The sequence below is a fragment of the Patagioenas fasciata genome, chromosome 9, assembly GCF_037038585.1.
Source record: "Patagioenas fasciata isolate bPatFas1 chromosome 9, bPatFas1.hap1, whole genome shotgun sequence".
Classification (NCBI taxonomy): Eukaryota; Metazoa; Chordata; class Aves; order Columbiformes; family Columbidae; genus Patagioenas; species Patagioenas fasciata.
Window position 1 is genome coordinate 5812971 of NC_092528.1, and position 19167 is coordinate 5832137.

Below are 19167 nucleotides of genomic sequence, written 5' to 3' on the forward strand. Positions count from 1 at the left end.
ACCACAAGTAGCAAACACAGTGAAACCTGAATGCGAATAGAAGAAGAATCTAGAGAAAATACAAACAAGTGGCACAAGCCCAGGGCTTGCAATCTTCATATCCCCCACGTTATTAGAGCTTCCAGAAAGTCGCGTCAAATTCTGCCAACTGATACCCGTTTTGTTCTTTTACGGTCTCCTCTTTGGCACAGAGCACCGCACGTAATGGAAGACTCAGGCATCCAGACACACTCTAAAGCGTTAAGATGGTATAACATTAAAAAAACCCATTATAAACTAATGTATTTCATGAACATGCAGGTTGAAGCTTTGTCACTCCCCAGGGCATGTTACAACTTTTCACTGCAGTTGGGTGAAAGGAAAAACCCCTTCTAAGGGATCTGGAGTAAATTTCTGGCATTCAAGGATGAATTCTGTAAAAGATGCGGCATTGGGATTTGTAAGAGAAGCGTCTCCAATTCTCAGTCGTATCAATTTACAGGCTACAGAACAAGTACTCACCGAACGGGTCAAAAAGCACTTCAAAGACTTCATGTATGGTTAAGACTGTCACCAAATTCTGCGGCACAGAACTCACCAACCAACACTAAATGAGCAAACTCCAATCTGTTTGCCACCTGCACTGAGTGTTTTATCAGAATCAAGCTTGGCCTTTGAGAGCCTGACTTCGTAGGCCAATCCCAGCTTAAATAAAATAAGGAATACAATATATTCCTGGAAACGGCTCCTTTCGCTTACAGAGCTTCTCAGGACAACTGGAGGCTGGGCCAGGTTTGCTTGGTTTTTATTATTGATTCTTTAACAGCAGACTGCTTTAGAAACAAGAACAAGTGCTACGTTCAGAAAAATCAAAGCTGCTTCATTTCAGCACTGTTGTGGTTTCTAATAATGCTCAATACTTCAGCAGAAGGCCGGAAAACACCCAGGAAGGGAAGCAGGTACTGCCCAACAGCCAAATGTCTTTGGTTTCTGATCCTTTGAGAAAAAAGAATCAACTCCAAGAGGCAGTGAAGGAAATCAGAAATAGGCAAACACACAGGGCTGCAAAGACACCCCTGAGAGCGGGGAAACACACATCTAACTATGGACTGATGAGCACGTCGGCCACGACATTCATCTTCTCCAGGATACAAGAAAACCGACAGCACATTCTCCTCTCGGCACATTTTTAGGGATCAACCCCTCCTGAAAGGCTGCGGATCTTGTAAATGCACCAAGAGGAAGACACAAGAAAGAAGAGGTCCATTCTGATATGCGCCTGCTGTTACATCTACAGTGCCGCTTCTCCTTACCTGACAATGATCCCAGGGCTGGAGAAAGGCCGAGACACTTGGGGTTATCCAGACCGGAGAAGAAAATGATCCAGGGAGACCTTATTGTAGCCTTTCAATATTTAAAGGGGGCTTATAAGAAATAGAGACTTTTTATTATGGCCTGCAGTGACAGGACATAGGGCAATGGTTTTAAACTGAAAGACAGATTCAGATTGGATATAAGGAAGAATATTTTTTTTACACACCGGCACAGGTTGTCCAGAGAAGCTGTGGATGCTCCATCACTGGATATGTTCAAGGGCAGATTGGACAAGGCCTTGAAAAACCTGACCTATGGAAAGATGTTCCTGCTCATGGCAAGGGGGTTGGACCAGTTGGTCTTCAAATGTCCCTTCCAACCCAAATTATGATGACCCTAATAAGAAATTCTACTTTGGGTACAAGTGTACTGATCACATTTCCCATGTTCTCCTTCCAGAAGGTGTCTTCTGGCAGCGCTTCCAGATTTAATTCCAGAGCAACCACGCCAACATCAAAACAGCTAAGGAAATATCTTAAGGTTCTCAAGCTCTGATGCTGGTGAAAAGGGGCGTTTTTCCCTCTCAAGAAGGTGATTCTTCCTCACAGCCCCTGCTGAAAGAATTTCAGTTCACATTTTTGGGAAGATCTGAAACACCTCAACCCACCTCCCTGTTATTTTCTGTCATCCACTCGGCCTTATTTGACCAATCTCAGAGTGCAGCACTGGGTAGAACAAGGCAGTTCTGGAGCAGCCCGTGCTTTTTGGGGGAGGTCGTTAACAGACAAAGCCTTTTTCCCTTGTTTCTTTCCCATGACCCCCAGGGTCCTTTCTCACCTCCAGCAGCAGAGATATTTAAGTCAGTTGAATAGTTCTCATACCCACCTCGCTTTTGTGGTCCTGCCCTGCTCCTGTGTTTGTGCCAAAGCAGCAGTGTGTGTGTGGTCACACAATGAACGAGAGCAAGGAAAAAAGTCCGGTTAAGAGAGAATTTTTAGCAGGTTTTTTGGGGCTTTTTTTCCAAGCAGATCAAATTCCCAACTTATTACATGACCCAGCTGCACCCACAGCCATCACAGCCAGGTTGTAACGATGAAGCTGCTTAATATTAGCCCTGCAAATGAACTTCTCTAAGGAGAATGGGGGATGTTCATACTTATTTTCCTAGCAACGTTCTGCTGCCCAAACCAGACGAGTATCAGCAAAAATCCCTTATAAACTCTGTCCATATAGATCCTTTTTAAAGCTGAGAAATCCTCTACAGACAACAATTATGTGAATATTACTACTCCCTCAAGACCACGCTCCCGCTCAGCACAGCCAGCAAATCTTGCGCTGCGAAGGGAAGGGCCAAAGAAACCAAGACAAGGGAGAAATGTGGCTCTAAGAGCCCATTTTGGTAAAGCAATTCGATAAGCGCTGACGGGAGGCAGCTAAATTAAGATCTGTTCTCATCAGCGTTGTCATTTAATCTGATGCTATAAAAAGCCAGCGTGCTTGAGCTGTGCAGATGGCAAACTGCCCCAGCTCCCAACAATTTTGGGGCTCACAAGAACGTTTGTTGACTCTAAAACAGGGAACTACCAAATAACTCCACCAATAAGATCCCAAGCTAAGGTGACAATGCTGAACGATGTCCCAGGATGTGTGAAAAGTCTATTGGAAACTATATCAGATAAAACCAAAATGACAGAACTGTTTGGCGAGGAGGGGCAACAGAAGAGGGCAGAATTGAGGAGAAGTTCCCAAAATGCCAGAAAGAATTGAGGATGCTCCTTTACTTCTTGTTGGAAGTCACTACAAGAAAACACTTCTTCACAAGACAACCACTATTTTGTTACAGCTGTGACTGCTCCAGAAGACACAGTTCTAGCTACCAGCACCCTGCTAAATGATATTAGCAGCTACCAACACCCTGCCAAGGGGCAGCACATCTCCTTTTCACAGGTCATCTCTGGGCTCAACGGGGAGGAAAAGTGCTACAGAATGGAAGTGTTACCATCCCAGCGGCGCTCCTGGAGAAATAATGGAAGTATCTTGTGACTGTGAGAGTAAGCGTTGCTCGGAATAGAGGAATGAACAGGAACAGGGGCAGCAATAAGTCCTCCCTGCATGAATCCCACTGGCAGAAACACAAGCAGTTGTTGCAGAGCACAGACCAAGCTCTGCTGGCTGACTCGGTGCTGAGACAGGTTTCCTCACAGGTTACTCTGCCCACAAAGCACTACTACACTGTCAGTACTCACCCCGCAGAGGGACATTATAGCTCAGGTCTAACAGGGTTTCTCAGGCAGGACAGGAGGCTGATCACAGAATCCCAGAATGTCAGGGGTTGGAAGGGACCTGGAAAGCTCATCCAGTGCAATCCCCCCATGGAGCAGGAACACCCAGCTGAGGTTCCACAGGAAGGTGTCCAGGTGGGTTTGAATGTCTGCACAGAAGGAGACTCCACAGCCTCCCTGGGCAGCCTGGGCCAGGCTCTGACACCCTCACCACGAACAAGTTTCTTCTCATCTTTAAGTGGAACCCCCTGTGTTCCAGTTTGCACCCATTGCCCCTTGTCCTGTCACTGGTTGTCACCGAGAAGAGCCTGGCTCCATCCTCCTGACACTGCCCCTTTCCATATTGATCCCCATGAATGAGTCCCCCCTCAGTCTCCTCTCCTCCAGCTCCAGAGCCCCAGCTCCCTCAGCCTTTCCTCACACGGGAGATGCTCCACTCCCTTCAGCATCTTGGTGGCTGCGCTGGACTCTCTGCAGCAGTTCCCTGTCCTTCTGGAGCTGAGGGGCCACAACTGGACACAATATTCCAGGCGTGGTCTCCCCAGGGCAGAGCAGAGGGGCAGGAGAACCTCTCTGACCTACTGACCACCCCCTTCTAACCCACCCCAGGTACCATTGGCCTTCCTGGCCACAAGGGCCCAGTGCTGGCTCATGGTCCTCCTGCTGTCCCCAGGACCCCCAGGTCCCTTTCCCCTACACTGCTCTCTAATAGGTCATTCCCCAACTTACACTGGAACCTGGGGTTGTTCCTGCCCAATGTCAGACTCTGCACTTGCAGTGATTACTCACAGCTGGTACCTGTCCCACAGTACTGACAACCTCAATAAACTTGCTGCAATCTATTCTGTCACCTCAGCCAAGAGCCAGCCCTTCTTACCCATCCAGGATCTCACTCCTCCATCCCCCTCTTAAAACTGATCTACTTCGTGCAGGATGACCTTTCACAATTCCCAAAAAACGTACTGCCCATCCTTATGGCACTGCTAACGTTGTTCGAAGCAGTTTGTAATTCATCTTCATCACCTTACAGGATAACCCACAACCTCTCCTGATCCGCTGTTCCATCTCTCCCCACGTTCTCATTGCCCTTTATTCCTTCTCCACTGTTCGACGGGTCTCCCTCTCACCTCACAGCTCAACCCCACACTTCCAGGCCTTACAAACGCTATCCAACTTGATTATTTTCTCCATACAATCCAAATCAAACATACTCCCCATCCCTGCTCCTCTAAAGGAAGAGCATCACTGTCTCAATTTGAAGAGCACGAAAACACAAGTCTGAAAGCAAAGAAGTGCTACTGTTGTATTAACCAGAGCTCGGCTTCTTTGACTGGAGCATTTCAAAGTAAAATCTGTCTTGGAGTGACCGTTCGGCTCCACATAGGACGTGTATTCCCACACTGTGTTCTCTTAGAATACAACTGATGAGAAATCTGTGCATCCAAATCACAGGGAACAACTTAAAGTCGCTTAACTTTTGTAAGAAGTTTTACATTATGATTATTATTATTACCACAAGCTTCTGATTGTGAGAGAAACAAACCAAGACTAATAGAAGGTGGTTTTCTTCAAGTAATATGCTTTTCTTAAAAATGGCACAGAAGAAATGGGGAGCGGAAAGATTCAACAACAAAATTTAGCAGCTTCACCAATTCCCACCTTCCTCTTGAAAATTAGTATCTTTAAAAATTCAAATTCAAATTTAAAACAAACTGAAATTCTCATAGAAGCCTAATTTTTCTTTTCCTTCTTTTTTTTAAGAAAGAATTAAAGCTGCTAAACAAAAAACCAAAGGCAATAATACACCCAATGAAATGACAAAAGCAACTGGTGAAGCAGTTACTGTACAGGGAATTCAGCAAAACTGCTGTGAGCTACTAGAGAACTCTTGCCATGATGTGTAGAAGAAGGAATACGTGTCAGGTTTAATATATATGCAATACACTTTTCATCTATACTTACCTTGTTGTTTCTTAAATCTACCTGTCACGATTTAGATCACTCCAGCAACACATTTCTTGACTTAAAGATGCTATATCGGTATAAATTAAGCTCTAAATGATAAGTCTTGTGCTTCAGTAACAAAGTTTAAGGATGGCAGAAACTCCTGCCTATCTTTTGTACAGGTACACATAAAACACTTTTAAGACACGCTGCAGGTGCCTTTTCCAGCAATCCAAAGGAGCAAAGGCTGTGGATGGAAAGAACAATGATATGTGTGGGGAAAACAACAAATATTATTTTTACTTTGGAGGATAATAAGCAGAAGTATTCAAGACTCATCAAGTGACGGCACTGGTGAAGAACACACACATTTTTCTTCCATATAAGATTTCTGATCTCTCTGGCTGAAGGCAGCATCCAACTTGCTTTGGATTTTACACAACAGCCATTTGCATGTTTGGGGGAGGAGGGGTTTGTTTTTAAAGGGATTTGATACGCTCAGCATGTAAAACAATCCAAACTGGACATAAAAAACCCCTTCATGTAAACGTACCTTTAACAGTTTTGACAAAAACTTGTTTCTCTTTGCTGGGGTCTTTTTCTTCAATTAGAATCCCATGGAAAATGCGCCCAAACGTGCCTATGAAGAGAACATACAATTTCTAAGCGTTATGTGGTAAAAATACACAGATAACTTTAACAGAATTTACTATCTGTTAAGAAAACACCACCTTAAAATGATTCAGCCACAGCAGAGCGTTAGGAACAAAGTCCCAAATGCCCTATTAAGTCATTAATAACTCTCCAGCACTGAATCCAAATCTGGATTCAGAACCATATACAGTAAATTCTGAAAACGTAGATAACGCAGGAGGCCAAGCGTGAGAGTGAACCAATGATAACAGCAGAATGCAGCTAAATGAAGTATCAATACTGATGACGGGTTTATTTGTGGCAGTTCAACTGTCTGCACTAAAACTCCAGCTCTGTCCTTTTCTCATGCACAGGTCCGCAATCCTCCAGTCCAAATATTCCTCAGAAATTAAACTTTATGGGAAACATTCATAGGGAAATACTGGTTTCGGCCAACCCGTATAGACAGAACAGTTTGGGGAAAACAAACACTATCGCATCATTCAAATGTTTCACCTCAGCTGGAACATGTTGGGGTTTTTTCCCAGTCTCTTCAACATTTTTCCATTCCCAAAATTCAAATGATCTTCAAACTGTAATCTCATTAAGAAAAAATTTAACTAGAGACTTCAGGCAACCGTAAATATACAGTATGAGTTATTTAATAGCAAACTTGAAGACATTCTAAGAGTGCCTTAAATACATAATTACCCCTGGGGAGATTTCGACTGGACACAAAAGGAAAATGTTTCACTATGAGAACAACCAGCCATCGGAATAATCTCCCCAAGGAAGTGGTGGATTCCCCAACACTGGGCACTTTTAAGCTGGACAGGTTGCTGGGCCAGCTTATCTAGACTGGGTCTTGGCCAAGAAAGGTTGGACCAGATGATCCTTGAGGTCCCTTCCAACCTGGGATTCTGTGCTTCTATGGTATTCCCAATATACATTTAAGAGTCCAAAGAAGACAGCATCTTGTACTGAAACATGTTATACTATCAAGATATCTATTTTTAAATGAAATTATTTTCATGCAATAAATATCTAGACATAGTGAGACTTGAACACAGCACGTCTGTACGGCCCACGGTTCTGCTGGGGGATTTTTCATGGGGTTTTTTTTTTGGTGTTTCGTTGGTTTGCATTTCTTGTGCCTCACTCTCCTCCAGGCTTTTCGCAGATTACGCCGTTTGTATCCCAATTATTCACCTGAAAATCATACAGCCCCACTTACCATTAACGCCTGTTCCATTTGCTAAAGCGTAACTGTTCCATTAGACACTTCATTTTTTGTGTTACACCCAGTACAACATGAGTTCGACACAGGTTCAGAACCAGGTGCTGCACGAGCCCGGCAATACAAAAATCCCTACAGATCCCTCTGCTTTGCATTTCCCAACTGGTTACACCACAGCAAGGCCACAATCTCCCAAATCATTGAAATGTCAAAGTAGGTTAAGTTATGGAAGGTATTTTATGCAAATAGTTTATTATTCACTTCTTCCCCTCTGAAGATCATCTGTTCTGAGATGACAGAGGCTCAACTCTGCTACAGTCCTGGACTAAAATTGATGCTTGAGTGTCAGGATGTGTCTCTAGTCCTCTGATTGACTTTTGAAGGTTTTAACGGACCCAAATACCAACTGGAAGCTGAAAAGCAGGATCCCAGTATTAACTGGGTCCACACGGGCACTGGACCTGAGCATAAAGGTCCCTCCTTGGAGATGCAGAGACAATTGAAGCAGTTCCACCTCCAAAGGATGAGAATCTCACATCTCTGGCTTTGGAAAGTTTGATTTCTCAAGGGACGCAGGGAACACAGACTTGAAGTTGCAGCAGTAAAGACTAACAAGTAAAAAAACCCTAAGTATTTCAGCCCATTTCCAATTAATGCTGTGCACGAACACTTCCAAATTGAACATTAAACAAAAGAATCGGGTAATCTCTGAATTTTTCCCATCAGAGCTACAAATGTATCTGCTGATTAGGTTTCAAATCAGAATCTATTAAATTGAGACGATGAGTTTAGACCACTGAGATCTTTGTGGGCTTTGATTTATTTGTTGTTAAGAGAAGCATTCCTGCAGTTACAAAAGCGAGTTACTTTGCCACCCAACTGATGACCTCATTCCTCAGCCATCTAACCCTTACCTTTATTTAAAGGACCAGATTATTAAGACAGACAAGCTGAATGATTTACTGAGCACCATTAGTCGCTCCCCTGTTCTAATGAATTCCGGAAACTTCTTCCCTCACGCCCCAAACGCAAACATCATTCATCATTCGTCTCCTCCACCAAAGTTACAAAGATCAGAAACGTCGTCTATGGTTAATTTAAAAAAAAAATCTAGTGATAAAATATATATCTACATATTTATAGACAGCATGTTGTAGTCTGAGTGCTGTAAATACCTTCTTGGAGCACGTCTTTGAGAGTTATCCTCTCCCTGGAGATGGCAATGTCCTTCACTTTAGCTTTTGCTTCCATCAGGGTGACACTTTTAAGATCATTCTTCTCTATCCGTAACGTGGGGTAACCTGAGGAGCCAGCAGAGCCAAACAAACCAATATAAATACCCTTACAACCAGAACACGAGCGTGTTGCTTCACCTCAGCACCACCTACAGGTATAAAGCCAGGCAAGCAGCGTGGATTTAAACAGATTATGGGTTAATCTTAAAAAGATTATTGTATTAAACAACACATACAAGAGAAGTCATGTGAATACAATAATCTGCAGGGGGAAAAAAAAAAATCAGACAGGAATGCTATATAGTGTCATGCAATTGAGTCTCATTATTAACACCGAGTAAATAAAACTCCTCCTTGCATATTGAAGGTGATTAAGACAACGTTGCACTTCCCTGACGACCAGGAAATAAAGATCCCGAGGAGACTTGTTGGAGCAAATAAAGATGCTTTATCCCAGCAGGACTTACCCAAACGACCAGTGCCCTCTTCTGGCACTTCTAGATACATTAACACAGCCAGAAACGCCCAAATAGTTTTGTACAAGTTTACAAAGTGTTAGAGAAATCTTGGGAATTACTTGGATTTTTTATTTTTAATGTCAATGTTACTGAAACTATGAGTCGACCACTTCATCCTATAAATACAACAATCTGGATGAGCTACTTTGAGCTCTCCCTGCTAAATAAGTGAGCTGTAGGGCAATGGTTTTACTACTCACAGGTCAGTGGATGAGCCCAATTCAAGCTTAATATTAATCATTTAGCTTAAGCAGATGCACACCAAATGTAACAGATTATTTAGAGATATACAGCTGTGTGATCTTCAATATACTCTTCGCTTCGTGTTACTCACTAAGCTGGATTTGGTAGCATTTTAGGCTGTGAAGTTCTGCTCATATGTACCAAAAGCAACTACAAACTACACCGAACACACACAAGATTCAGGACAGATCCTCCTCTCCCCTCTTGCCAGATGCTCATTAAGAGTTTCCAGAGGTCGTATTTAAATAAACCAAACAGTGTCACTTAAGAGGCACAACCTAAAAACCTGGGGTTGATGGACATCAGCAGTAGAATATTTGGGATAAGAGATGGAAAAGAAAAGGGCTGTGGAGGTACTTTGGGTGGCAAGAAGGAAAAGCAGCTCAAGAGTCACATGCTAAAATCACTTCCCAACTTGGTGGAATTTTTGTAATATGTTTATAAAGAATTTGCTTTTATTTTGAAATTAATGCTTCTACTAGATACATTTTAAAGTCAGCTTATGCAATGGAAAGATGAACTCAAATGACAATTTAGAAGAAATCCAAAACTTGCTCGAAGTTGCAGCAGCTCAGTGTCAGGTGAACATTCGCTTCCACACGTGGGGAGGAAACAGGAAAACACAAAAGGCTGTATGGTCATCACCACATTTGTGCAGCGTTTGTTGGTGAATTGGGATGGGCAGCGTCACTACTATGTGCAAAATGGGAGAGACCTCTGGGTCTTATTAATTGTTTAAAAAAAATGAAGGCATTAATCATTATTTTATCTAGCTCTAAATAAAGGATTTCTATTGACATTTTTACTTGTTAGATTGCTGAACTCTTTGGGTAATTAATACAAAATTATTGAGCATCACAGAAGAAGAAAAATCACTGGTGGCAGGAGAGGAAAACAGGAGCCATTTAATTTGCACTTTCTGAAAAGTGCCTGGGCGCTATTTCAGCCTAAAACCCATTACTCTACAAAAAAAGTGAGGTTTTGGTTGGTTTAGCTCCCTGAATCATCTTGCAGCACAACAGGTTGGCGAGACGGAACTGCCAAAAAACTGCAAACCGAGCATGTTCCTTCCCCAGAGTGATGCTCTATGGGACAAATGTAATTTTAGGACTGTATAAATGCAACTACTCCTACATTTATACCGCCCTAAAATTACATTCGGCCCTCTGAAGGCAACCATGGGGCTGATGTGACTCCCAGTGAAAATGAGTTTGCTCCACAGGATATCCCTCCACTAGAGAAGACAGATAACAGTTGGAGTAAACATTCCATGGGTAATCAATACCTTCAGTAATTACAGAATTAACACCGAACATAGCTAGGGTATAGTCTAGAAAACACTGCTATCCATCGCTTCACTCATTGCTCTCTTAAGTATTTAATACTCTCTCAAGCAACGCTGCTAACAAAGAGAAATAATGAATGTATTGTGCTCGTAAAGCTTTTATCTCGTTCATTCCCTTCACAGGTTGAAAAGACAAATGGGCGAGAGTCCTACCACCAAATCCCCGGTTGTGTGCACAAGGGTCTGTAACTAGATGAGCACTTACTGGTTACCAGTGTGGCGAGGGTCTGTAACTAGATGAACACTTACTGGTTATCGGTGTGGTGAGGGTCTGTAACTAGATGAACACTTACTGGTTACCGGTGTGGCGTTGTTCGGCGTGTCCGCTCGCAGGTACTGCGTGGTCTGCGTGGACGGCTGGGACAGACCCTGGGAGCTGCTGCTGTCACTGATGCTGTTCGAAAACAGAAACGGACACGAATGTGACTGCTCACCACTGTAATAAATTCAAAATAAACGTCTCGAAGTTAAAACCAGAAGATTTTCCAGGCTAGGCTCGGAAAGGACGGCGTTTTTTTTAAAGTCGCTCGCACATTATTTCAGGTAACTCAAAAAAACCTGGCCCTCCTGTCCTTTGCACCTAACGACTCCCTCCAATTGTTTGGCAGAATCTGCTCTACTTTCCAATACTTCTTCCCCAATTTTGAAAGAACAAAGTGACAACTCACTTATTGCAAGAACCACCTTATCACACCAGAAACAACAAATTATACTCCAGAGAAGACTCGTATGAATTTGCTTTCTGGCACCAGCTTCCCACCAAGAATCAATGATGACTACAAATGTTTGGCAGCAGCATCCTGAGTGCAGCCCTAACGACATGCAAAGCTTAATTAGCTTTTCCAGCCAGTGATCTCTTGCTTGCTCTGGTCACGTCAGCTACTCATTCTACCTGCTGCCCTTTAGCTCCTGTGCCACAACAAATATTGAAAAGACATTCTCTAGCCCACTGTTGCAAACAGTTGTTTGCCCTGTACCTGTTCTGCTTGGTCATTCCTCTCTCTGAAGATGATTACTGCCCCTTCCAGAGTCACCTAAAATGTGCTTTTGAGATATTTTCTTGAGGTACAAGGACCATATGCTATCCAAGAGACAGGCAAACCATGGCTTAAACCACAGCAGGATGTTTCCTGTCTTATCCTCATAGATAAAAACCGTACAAAAAGAGTTGTTGTAGCTGTAACGGTCTGCAGGCAAACCAGTTTCTCCTCATGTTCAGATGGAGCCTCCTGTGTTTCAGTCTGTGCCCATTGCCCCTCACCCTGGCGTTGGGCACCACTGAACAGAGTCTGGTCCATCCTCTGACACACACCCTGAGCTACTGATCCATTGATCAGATCCCTCTCAGCTTCTCTTCTCCAGCTCAACAGCCCCAGCTCTCTCAGTGTCTCCTCAGCACAAAGATGCTCCAGACCCCTCAGCATCTTTGTGTCCCTGCGCTGGACTTTCTCCAGTAATTCCTTGTTCTTCTTGAACTGGGGAGCCCAGAACTGGACACAACTCCAGATGTGGCCTCACCAGGGTCGAATAAAGGGGGAGGAACAACCTCCAGCCTCCCTTGAGCTGCTGGTCACACTCTTCTTAATGAACCCCAGGTACCCGTGGCTTTTTGGCCACAAGGACACATTGGTGGTTCATGGTCACCCTGTTGTACCCCAAAACTCCCAGGTCCTCCTCTGCAGAGCTGCTTTCCAGCAGGTCCCCCCAACCTGTACTGGTGCCTGTGGTTGTTCCTCCCGAGGTGCAGGACCCTGCACTTGCCCTGGTTGAACTTCATCAGGTTCTTCTCTGCCCAGTGCAGCCTGTCCAGGTCTCTGGGTGGCAGCGCAGCCTCTGGGGTGTCAGCCCTTCCTCCCAGTTTGGTGTCACCAGCAAACGGGCTGAGGGTGCAACTCCAGGTCATTGATGAACACGTTGAACAGGATTGGACCCAGCGCTGAGCCCTGGGGAACCCACCAACCACAGACCTTATCCAGACTCTGCCCCGTTGATCACAACCCTCTGAGCTCTGCCATCCAGCCACTTCACAATCCATCTCACCGTTCATTCCTCACCCGTACTTCCCAATATACACACAAACATCCTCCCCTTTTTTTGAACCTTAGAAGCTTTTCCACTTCTGCTGACTGTATCAGGAGAACGAAGAGGAGATTGTTTGGGGGTATAACCCTCTGTCTTGCCAAATAATCAACGTTCCATCTGCTTCTTGGGCTGCTGTTGAGCACTGACCAAACAGTGCCAGCCATCCCTGTTGGATTTACAGCCCCGGTTTGTGATGCCCTCAAGGACCGCTGTTCATTTTGAAGCAAAACTTCCTTTAAAAAAAGAGGACCGGCAAGTCAGCTCTTCCCCATTATACCACAATCCCAACTGCACATACTGTGTTTTTTCTTTAGAACAGAAAGAAATTAGAAAACTAATTCTCACAACACAACCATCAGGTTTTCCGGTTTATAGATGGCCTTGATCTCTCCGGAAACCTTTTGTAAGGTTGTTAAATTAAAGCTATTCTCAGTGTCTTCCAAGTGTAGGGTTCCACCACAGTTTTTAGCACAAGGTTAAAAGCTACTGTTAGTGGTCAAACTACTCAACTTTAACTTCTTTTATAGTTTTTGAATGAATATTCTCCGGTGATGGCAACTTATCACTGCTTATTTCAACTGTTTGCACTACAAGCTGCTTCAATAGGAGAGATAGTGAGATCCCGGGAAAGCCGCATTCTGGCGTGGCCACTGCGTTAAAAACTGATACAGAACTTGCATTTTGTTCTCCTGCTATGGCTGGAAACTCCTTTTGTAACTCGATCACCTCCCAGCCCTGTGGATTTCTGTGGCTCACTTCCTGCTGCAGCCTGAAAAAGGAATTATTCTCTTTGAAAAACTCCCTTTCGGGTTGGCCTCACTCTGTTTTTTAGGTTTTACTTGCTGATGTTTATGAGCTTTCTCACTTCAATACAACGTCAGCTTACTGAGCGATGCCTTCTTGCTTTTAATAACCCCCATTATCCCACTGTTGAGCCACGCCAACTTTCTTTGGCACTTTTTCAAGCGCCTTTGATAGGAGGTATGCGAGTGCTTGCTCTGAACTTTCAATGTGATGTTCTCAAATAGTCCACGTGCAGCCTGTAAACTCAGCTGCCTGGTTTCAGCTTCCACTTAACAACCTTCCTCCTTTTTTATTTAGTTCTGGGGGTTGAAATCAAGAGCACCAGCAGTGAGGTTTGCTCCTGGGAGGTCGTTAACCCTAATGACATTATCATCTTCCATTCAGAACCCTTCTACAGCGAGATTTTGAGTTTGTTATGCAAAACTAACTCAAAAGGTGTTTCTTTGCTTATGAGTTCCTTAACTGGTGGCTACACCAAGCCATCACCGATCATATGTAACGCTAGCACTGAACATTGAGGATAAATTATGACCCTGAACTGATTTCTCGACCAAACACCGAAATATCCCCTCACAGTCTTTTAGCTGCCAGTTCGGAAAACAAAACTCCACAGATCCTGATTTTCAGGTGAATTTTGCCCATTTTACATCTTTGCTATGACACTAGTTGACCACAGGAGCCTACCCAGGATTTTGTCAGGTCAGGCACCTTTGGGTTCACAAAACAAGTCACCAGAGGGCTCTCTGAAGAACTAAACCCCACTATCTGGACAAACTTCACTGAAATTACCAGAAGGCAAATTCTTTAACATCTGCGAATCACAGAGTATTAAGATTAGATGAATTTTCAGCTTGTATCTCCGCAGAAATCGAGTACAACGGAGCGGATGAAAGGACGTTTGATCACAGTGCTAGGCTGAGACGGCCTCAAAAACGGTGAGATAACACTATTCGGACACTCTATAAATGGAATAATGCTTCTGCTTTCGGAAGCAACGCAAGCTGCACGTCCTTTAACACCTCCTATTGATTAAAAACCCTCAGCAGACACAAACTGAGGAAAGCTGAGAAGTCATCTGGTTAGATGAGGCGCTGAGAAACCATCACTACTTACTACACCAACACCTCCCAAAAACCAATCTGGGGACATCAGAGGAGTAAATGGCAGCAAACAAACCAGGTGAATGGACAGAAAGGCAGATGAAAAGACAAAGCGACTCTGCAGGCAGGAACAGAAAGCGCTGGAGATGATCTTTCAGCCGGGTGACCACCCACAAACCCCACTGTTTGCCACAGTATTTTGTTTCAAAACAGCCTCAGTCCACCTGCTTTTCCAGCCTCCTTTCCGCCCCGGTGTTTAATCCCAGCTCAGCTGAGCACGCTGCCCTTGGTTCACATTAAAGTCCTTTTCACACGCATGTGCCTGTTGGGTTTATCTGGATTGAAAACATTTGGGAGAGCAGCACATTTTCTGTCTTACAACCAGCCAGTTGGAACCCCACACTTTACCCTAAGGCCGAAGTGCTAAATCAGTCAAACAGAGAACACTGAAATTCAACCCCCTGCAGAAGTCAGTAAAATAAATGAACGTTTTCAGCGTGCCTAAGTATCTATCAAATTTTCCTTCAATCCTGCCAATCTGTTCAAAATTTCCCCACTTTTCTGCAGCACAATACTTACCACAACCCCGCACACCCAGGAACCATTACAGCTTGACAGCAAAGGCAGAAATTGCAATTTATTAATATAAGAGTACTCATTTTGAGACCAGAACCCCCACAAATTTGGGTTAAAGTGTGTGAAAAGCTTGAATACCTACCTGTCATCCAGCTCTATCCTCTTCATGCTGTGGAGATGCAAGACGGCCAATATTATTGCCACCAGGAATATAACGGCACAGCACACGCCCACGCTGATGTAAAACACACGGGTGGAAGTGGTGGGAGCTGCGTTTACAGGATCGACTGGAATACAAAGGTGGAAAGTTATTGAACCTCCCTCAAAAAAAAGGAATATATATATATACACACACACACATATATATATATATACACACACATATTTTATATAAATATATATAACTAGTTAGATCCCAAGCTGCAGTGCTGCTGTCCCCAGACTCGTCCATGTTTCCTGTCACCCTGGTGTGGCAAGAGGACAAAATAAAGTTCCTATTGAAGAAGAAAAGCTCAACAGGAACATCCCAAAATCATCCACTGCTTTCAAAAAGCATTTTGGCAAAATCGTTCACATTTTGGGTGCCCCAGAGGCACAGTCGGTATTTCCAGCTAGAAGAGGAGGGAGTAAAAGAAACCACCTCGTACGATTCATTCAAGTCAAAACAGAGAACCAGACAGGTCCTAAAGTCAAGAAAACAGATCAGAGTCATGCAGGGAAACCAAAGCCCCCAAGATGGCATTAAAAAAAGAGTTGTTAGGTGTCTTGGAATAGTTTTTCTTCCTCTTCACTTGTATACATTCCCAGTTAAAATAATGAATTACAAATCACACCCACTAAAATCCTGCCTATAGAACAGACTACCTGGGGAGCGTTTTCATAGGGAACGCTGTGGAAACAGAAAGAATGTCACAAGTTCTTTCATTTTTTACAGCCAAAGTAAGTTCTAAGCTCAGAATTACTCACAGATAGCCTTGCTGCTGTTCCTGTCAGACGCTGGGGATTTTAGTTCTGGTTCAAGCTCTAAAGAGAAGAGAGAAAACCATTAAGTTTGGTACACATTGATCAACGTAGCCCTTCACACACCTCATTTACGGAGAAACAAACCTGCTTTCCCAAATAGGCGAGCTGACTTAAGGACGATATTTATCTCTAGGTTTCCATTTTAAATATATAACCATTACATAACAAAAATCACTCTTCATTAAGACACAAGTCAGATATTTCATCACTGATATACACGTCCTTTGAGGCCACACTTGAACCTACCTCAAAACCCCTCTGGCTTATCCAAAGTAACAGACAATCAAAAGAGGAGGTGCGGAGTTTGTGAGCACTAAGGCACTAAAAGATCTCACAGAATCGGTTACTACAGAACACAATATTTCTCGGTAGAATCTCTCTGGTAGAAATTCTAATTTTACTCGTAGGAAAAACTCAACGATGCAGCCACGGGCACTTTGTCTTCTCAGCTGATGGTTTAAAACCAAAGGATGAAAAAGGTAACGCCTATTTAAAATATGGACCAAAAGGCACAAGGGCAATAGTGAAAATGGTCCTTTAGCAAGTGGATCAATGTTCATTAAGCTTCCCCCCAGCACAGCCCCTTCTGACTCCTCGGTCAGCCAGTTCAGCCTGATAAACTTGGGAAAATATAACCCAGGGGAGGGAAAATCTGGAAAAAACCTCCTTTTTATTGTTTTTCTTCCCTTTTTTAAACTTTAGGAGGAACCACTACAAACGCCTAGAGCAAAACTGCCAACAAGTTCCTGCATAGTTTTAACTTATGTACTAAATTAAATCAGACATCGCCAATCGACTCACACACCAAAAAAAGGTGTCTCCTTCAGATTATTATCAGCAAGACCTTCATTTTCACCAGAGGAAGAGATACGCTTCAAATTCAGAATGATCTTCCTCTAATATCAACGTGAGGAACGTATCATGCACTAAAAAAACCTGTCAGAAGTTTATCCTCGGACATTCACACCCAAGAGAGGCAATGAAAGTCTTCTGATGCCCATGAAAATACTTCTAGGAAGCAGCACCAGGAGACAGTAACAATCCGAGAATAAAACACACTTGCAGATTCCCAAGTCAAGAGTCGATCTGGGATTTCTGAATTCTGCATTATATACCAAGAGTATTTTGTACCCGAAGGCTGAAAGACTAACACCTACTCATGTTCCCTAAATAGCCAATTTTATCACAGTTTACCAACAAAATCTACTCAGTTTATAAAGCTTAGGAAATGTGAATATTCCAAGTGCTGCAGTTTGGAGGAAATCGATTTCTTGAGCACAAGACCTATGGGGAGAGGCTGAGGGAGCTGGGCTTGTTCAGTCTGGAGCAGAGGAGGCTTAGAGGTGAGCTCAGCACTCTCTAGAACGACCTGAAGGGCAGTTCTAGCCAGGGGGGATTGGGCTCTTCTCCCAGGCAGTCAGCAATAGGACAAGGGGGCATGGGCTTCAACTCTGTCAGGGGAAATTTAGGCTGGAGATTAGAAGGAAATTCTTTGCAGAGAGAGTGGTCAGCATTGGAATGGCTGCCCAGGGAGGTGCTGGACTCACCAGCCCTGGAGGTTTGTAAACTGAGATTGGACACGGCACTTAGTGCCATGATCTGGTCAATGGACTGGAGTTGGACCAAGGGTTGGGCTGGATGATCTCTGAGGTCTTTTCCAACCCAGTCCATTCTGTGTGATTCCTTCCAAGAAAATGCTTTTAAGAAGCTCAGTCAATGCAGAACACTTGGGGAAATTATTCATTCACCAGCTTCTGCTTTTATCAAAACTCCCCAATTGTCTCTGAAAGGCAAAATTTTACCTGGTTTCTTCTCATCCTTTCCAACATTCCCTCTGAGGGACTGTTATTCATGGACCATACACCTTCCCACCCATTTTTCCTATGATACATTAACCCCGAAACCTTTTCAATATTCAAACTTTCATGTCTTACTTTTGTAGCACATTTTCCTTCGTTTGAAATTTAAAACTGTGATGTTTTTGGACGAATTTATTGTCAAGTTGAGCTGCATTAGTATTGTGACCTCGGAGTCGAGTCTGCCAGTGCAGGAGAGTTCCACGCGAAACACTGAAACCAAAAAACAATTACCATTTAATTCAAGAGCTTTGCAGACATTGTGGTAAAAGAATATTTAAATAGGGGTCTTTCTATACAGTGTTTTTAAAACTATTTTAAAACTATTTAGAAATGCTGGTTTAGCCTTCACGCCTTGTAACTTATTAAAGCATTAAAGGGCATAAGTTTTAAATTTACGCAAGTTATTTTGAAAGCTTAGAGATTAGTAAAACACATAATACCTGTGGATAAGTGACCATTAGCTCTGCTGCCACAAGAGACACCTTCACTGCCACAGAAAGCCAGAAAATGTCGTTTATCTTGTCTCTTTTTCAAACGCTGGTAAGTTTTGCCTATTTCACAACAGCTAGCTTGGAATATTTTGGTCCCTGCAAATCTGACTGGAATGAGAGCTTAATCTAATCTGACATTATTTACTTTCTAGCTTTGATGCCAGTATTATTTAGACCAACAGAGTCTAATTCCCTAGCATCTGCTTTCACAAAAACATGGTACAAAACCAAAACATCCATTTATTTTTTATTGCCCTTTGAAAAAACTCTAAGGGAGTACAAGCAACCCAGCTGAATGGGCAAGAAATGATGATTTCCAGAAACAATTAAAATTGCTTCTAGTATAAATTCTATGGAGAAGTTTATATGTATTCAAAATAGTTCCCTCAGTTTTAAACTTACCAGAATGTATTAACGTCTCTCACACATCTTAAGATGTCACGTCTATAGGTTAGAGAAGTTAAAGGTGTGGATTATCAAATCCGTGCAATTGCTAATGATT

General features: G+C 43.3%; 1 protein-coding gene across 2 annotated transcripts in view; it reads right to left on the minus strand.

Moving 5' to 3' along the window:
- Positions 1 to 19167, minus strand: part of RYK (receptor like tyrosine kinase) — a 56236-nt gene that overhangs the window by 18636 nt on the left and 18433 nt on the right. The window contains exons 4-9 of one of the 2 annotated variants that reach the window (XM_065845013.2): positions 18250 to 18384; positions 16259 to 16315; positions 15435 to 15579; positions 11023 to 11124; positions 8565 to 8698; positions 6073 to 6159 (exon numbers count right to left, since the gene is read on the minus strand). In XM_065845013.2, the coding sequence (XP_065701085.1) occupies positions 6073 to 6159; positions 8565 to 8698; positions 11023 to 11124; positions 15435 to 15579; positions 16259 to 16315; positions 18250 to 18384 (660 nt within the window). The remainder of the gene's footprint in view (positions 1 to 6072; positions 6160 to 8564; positions 8699 to 11022; positions 11125 to 15434; positions 15580 to 16258; positions 16316 to 18249; positions 18385 to 19167) is intronic. The other variant, XM_065845014.2, reaches the window with a different exon arrangement.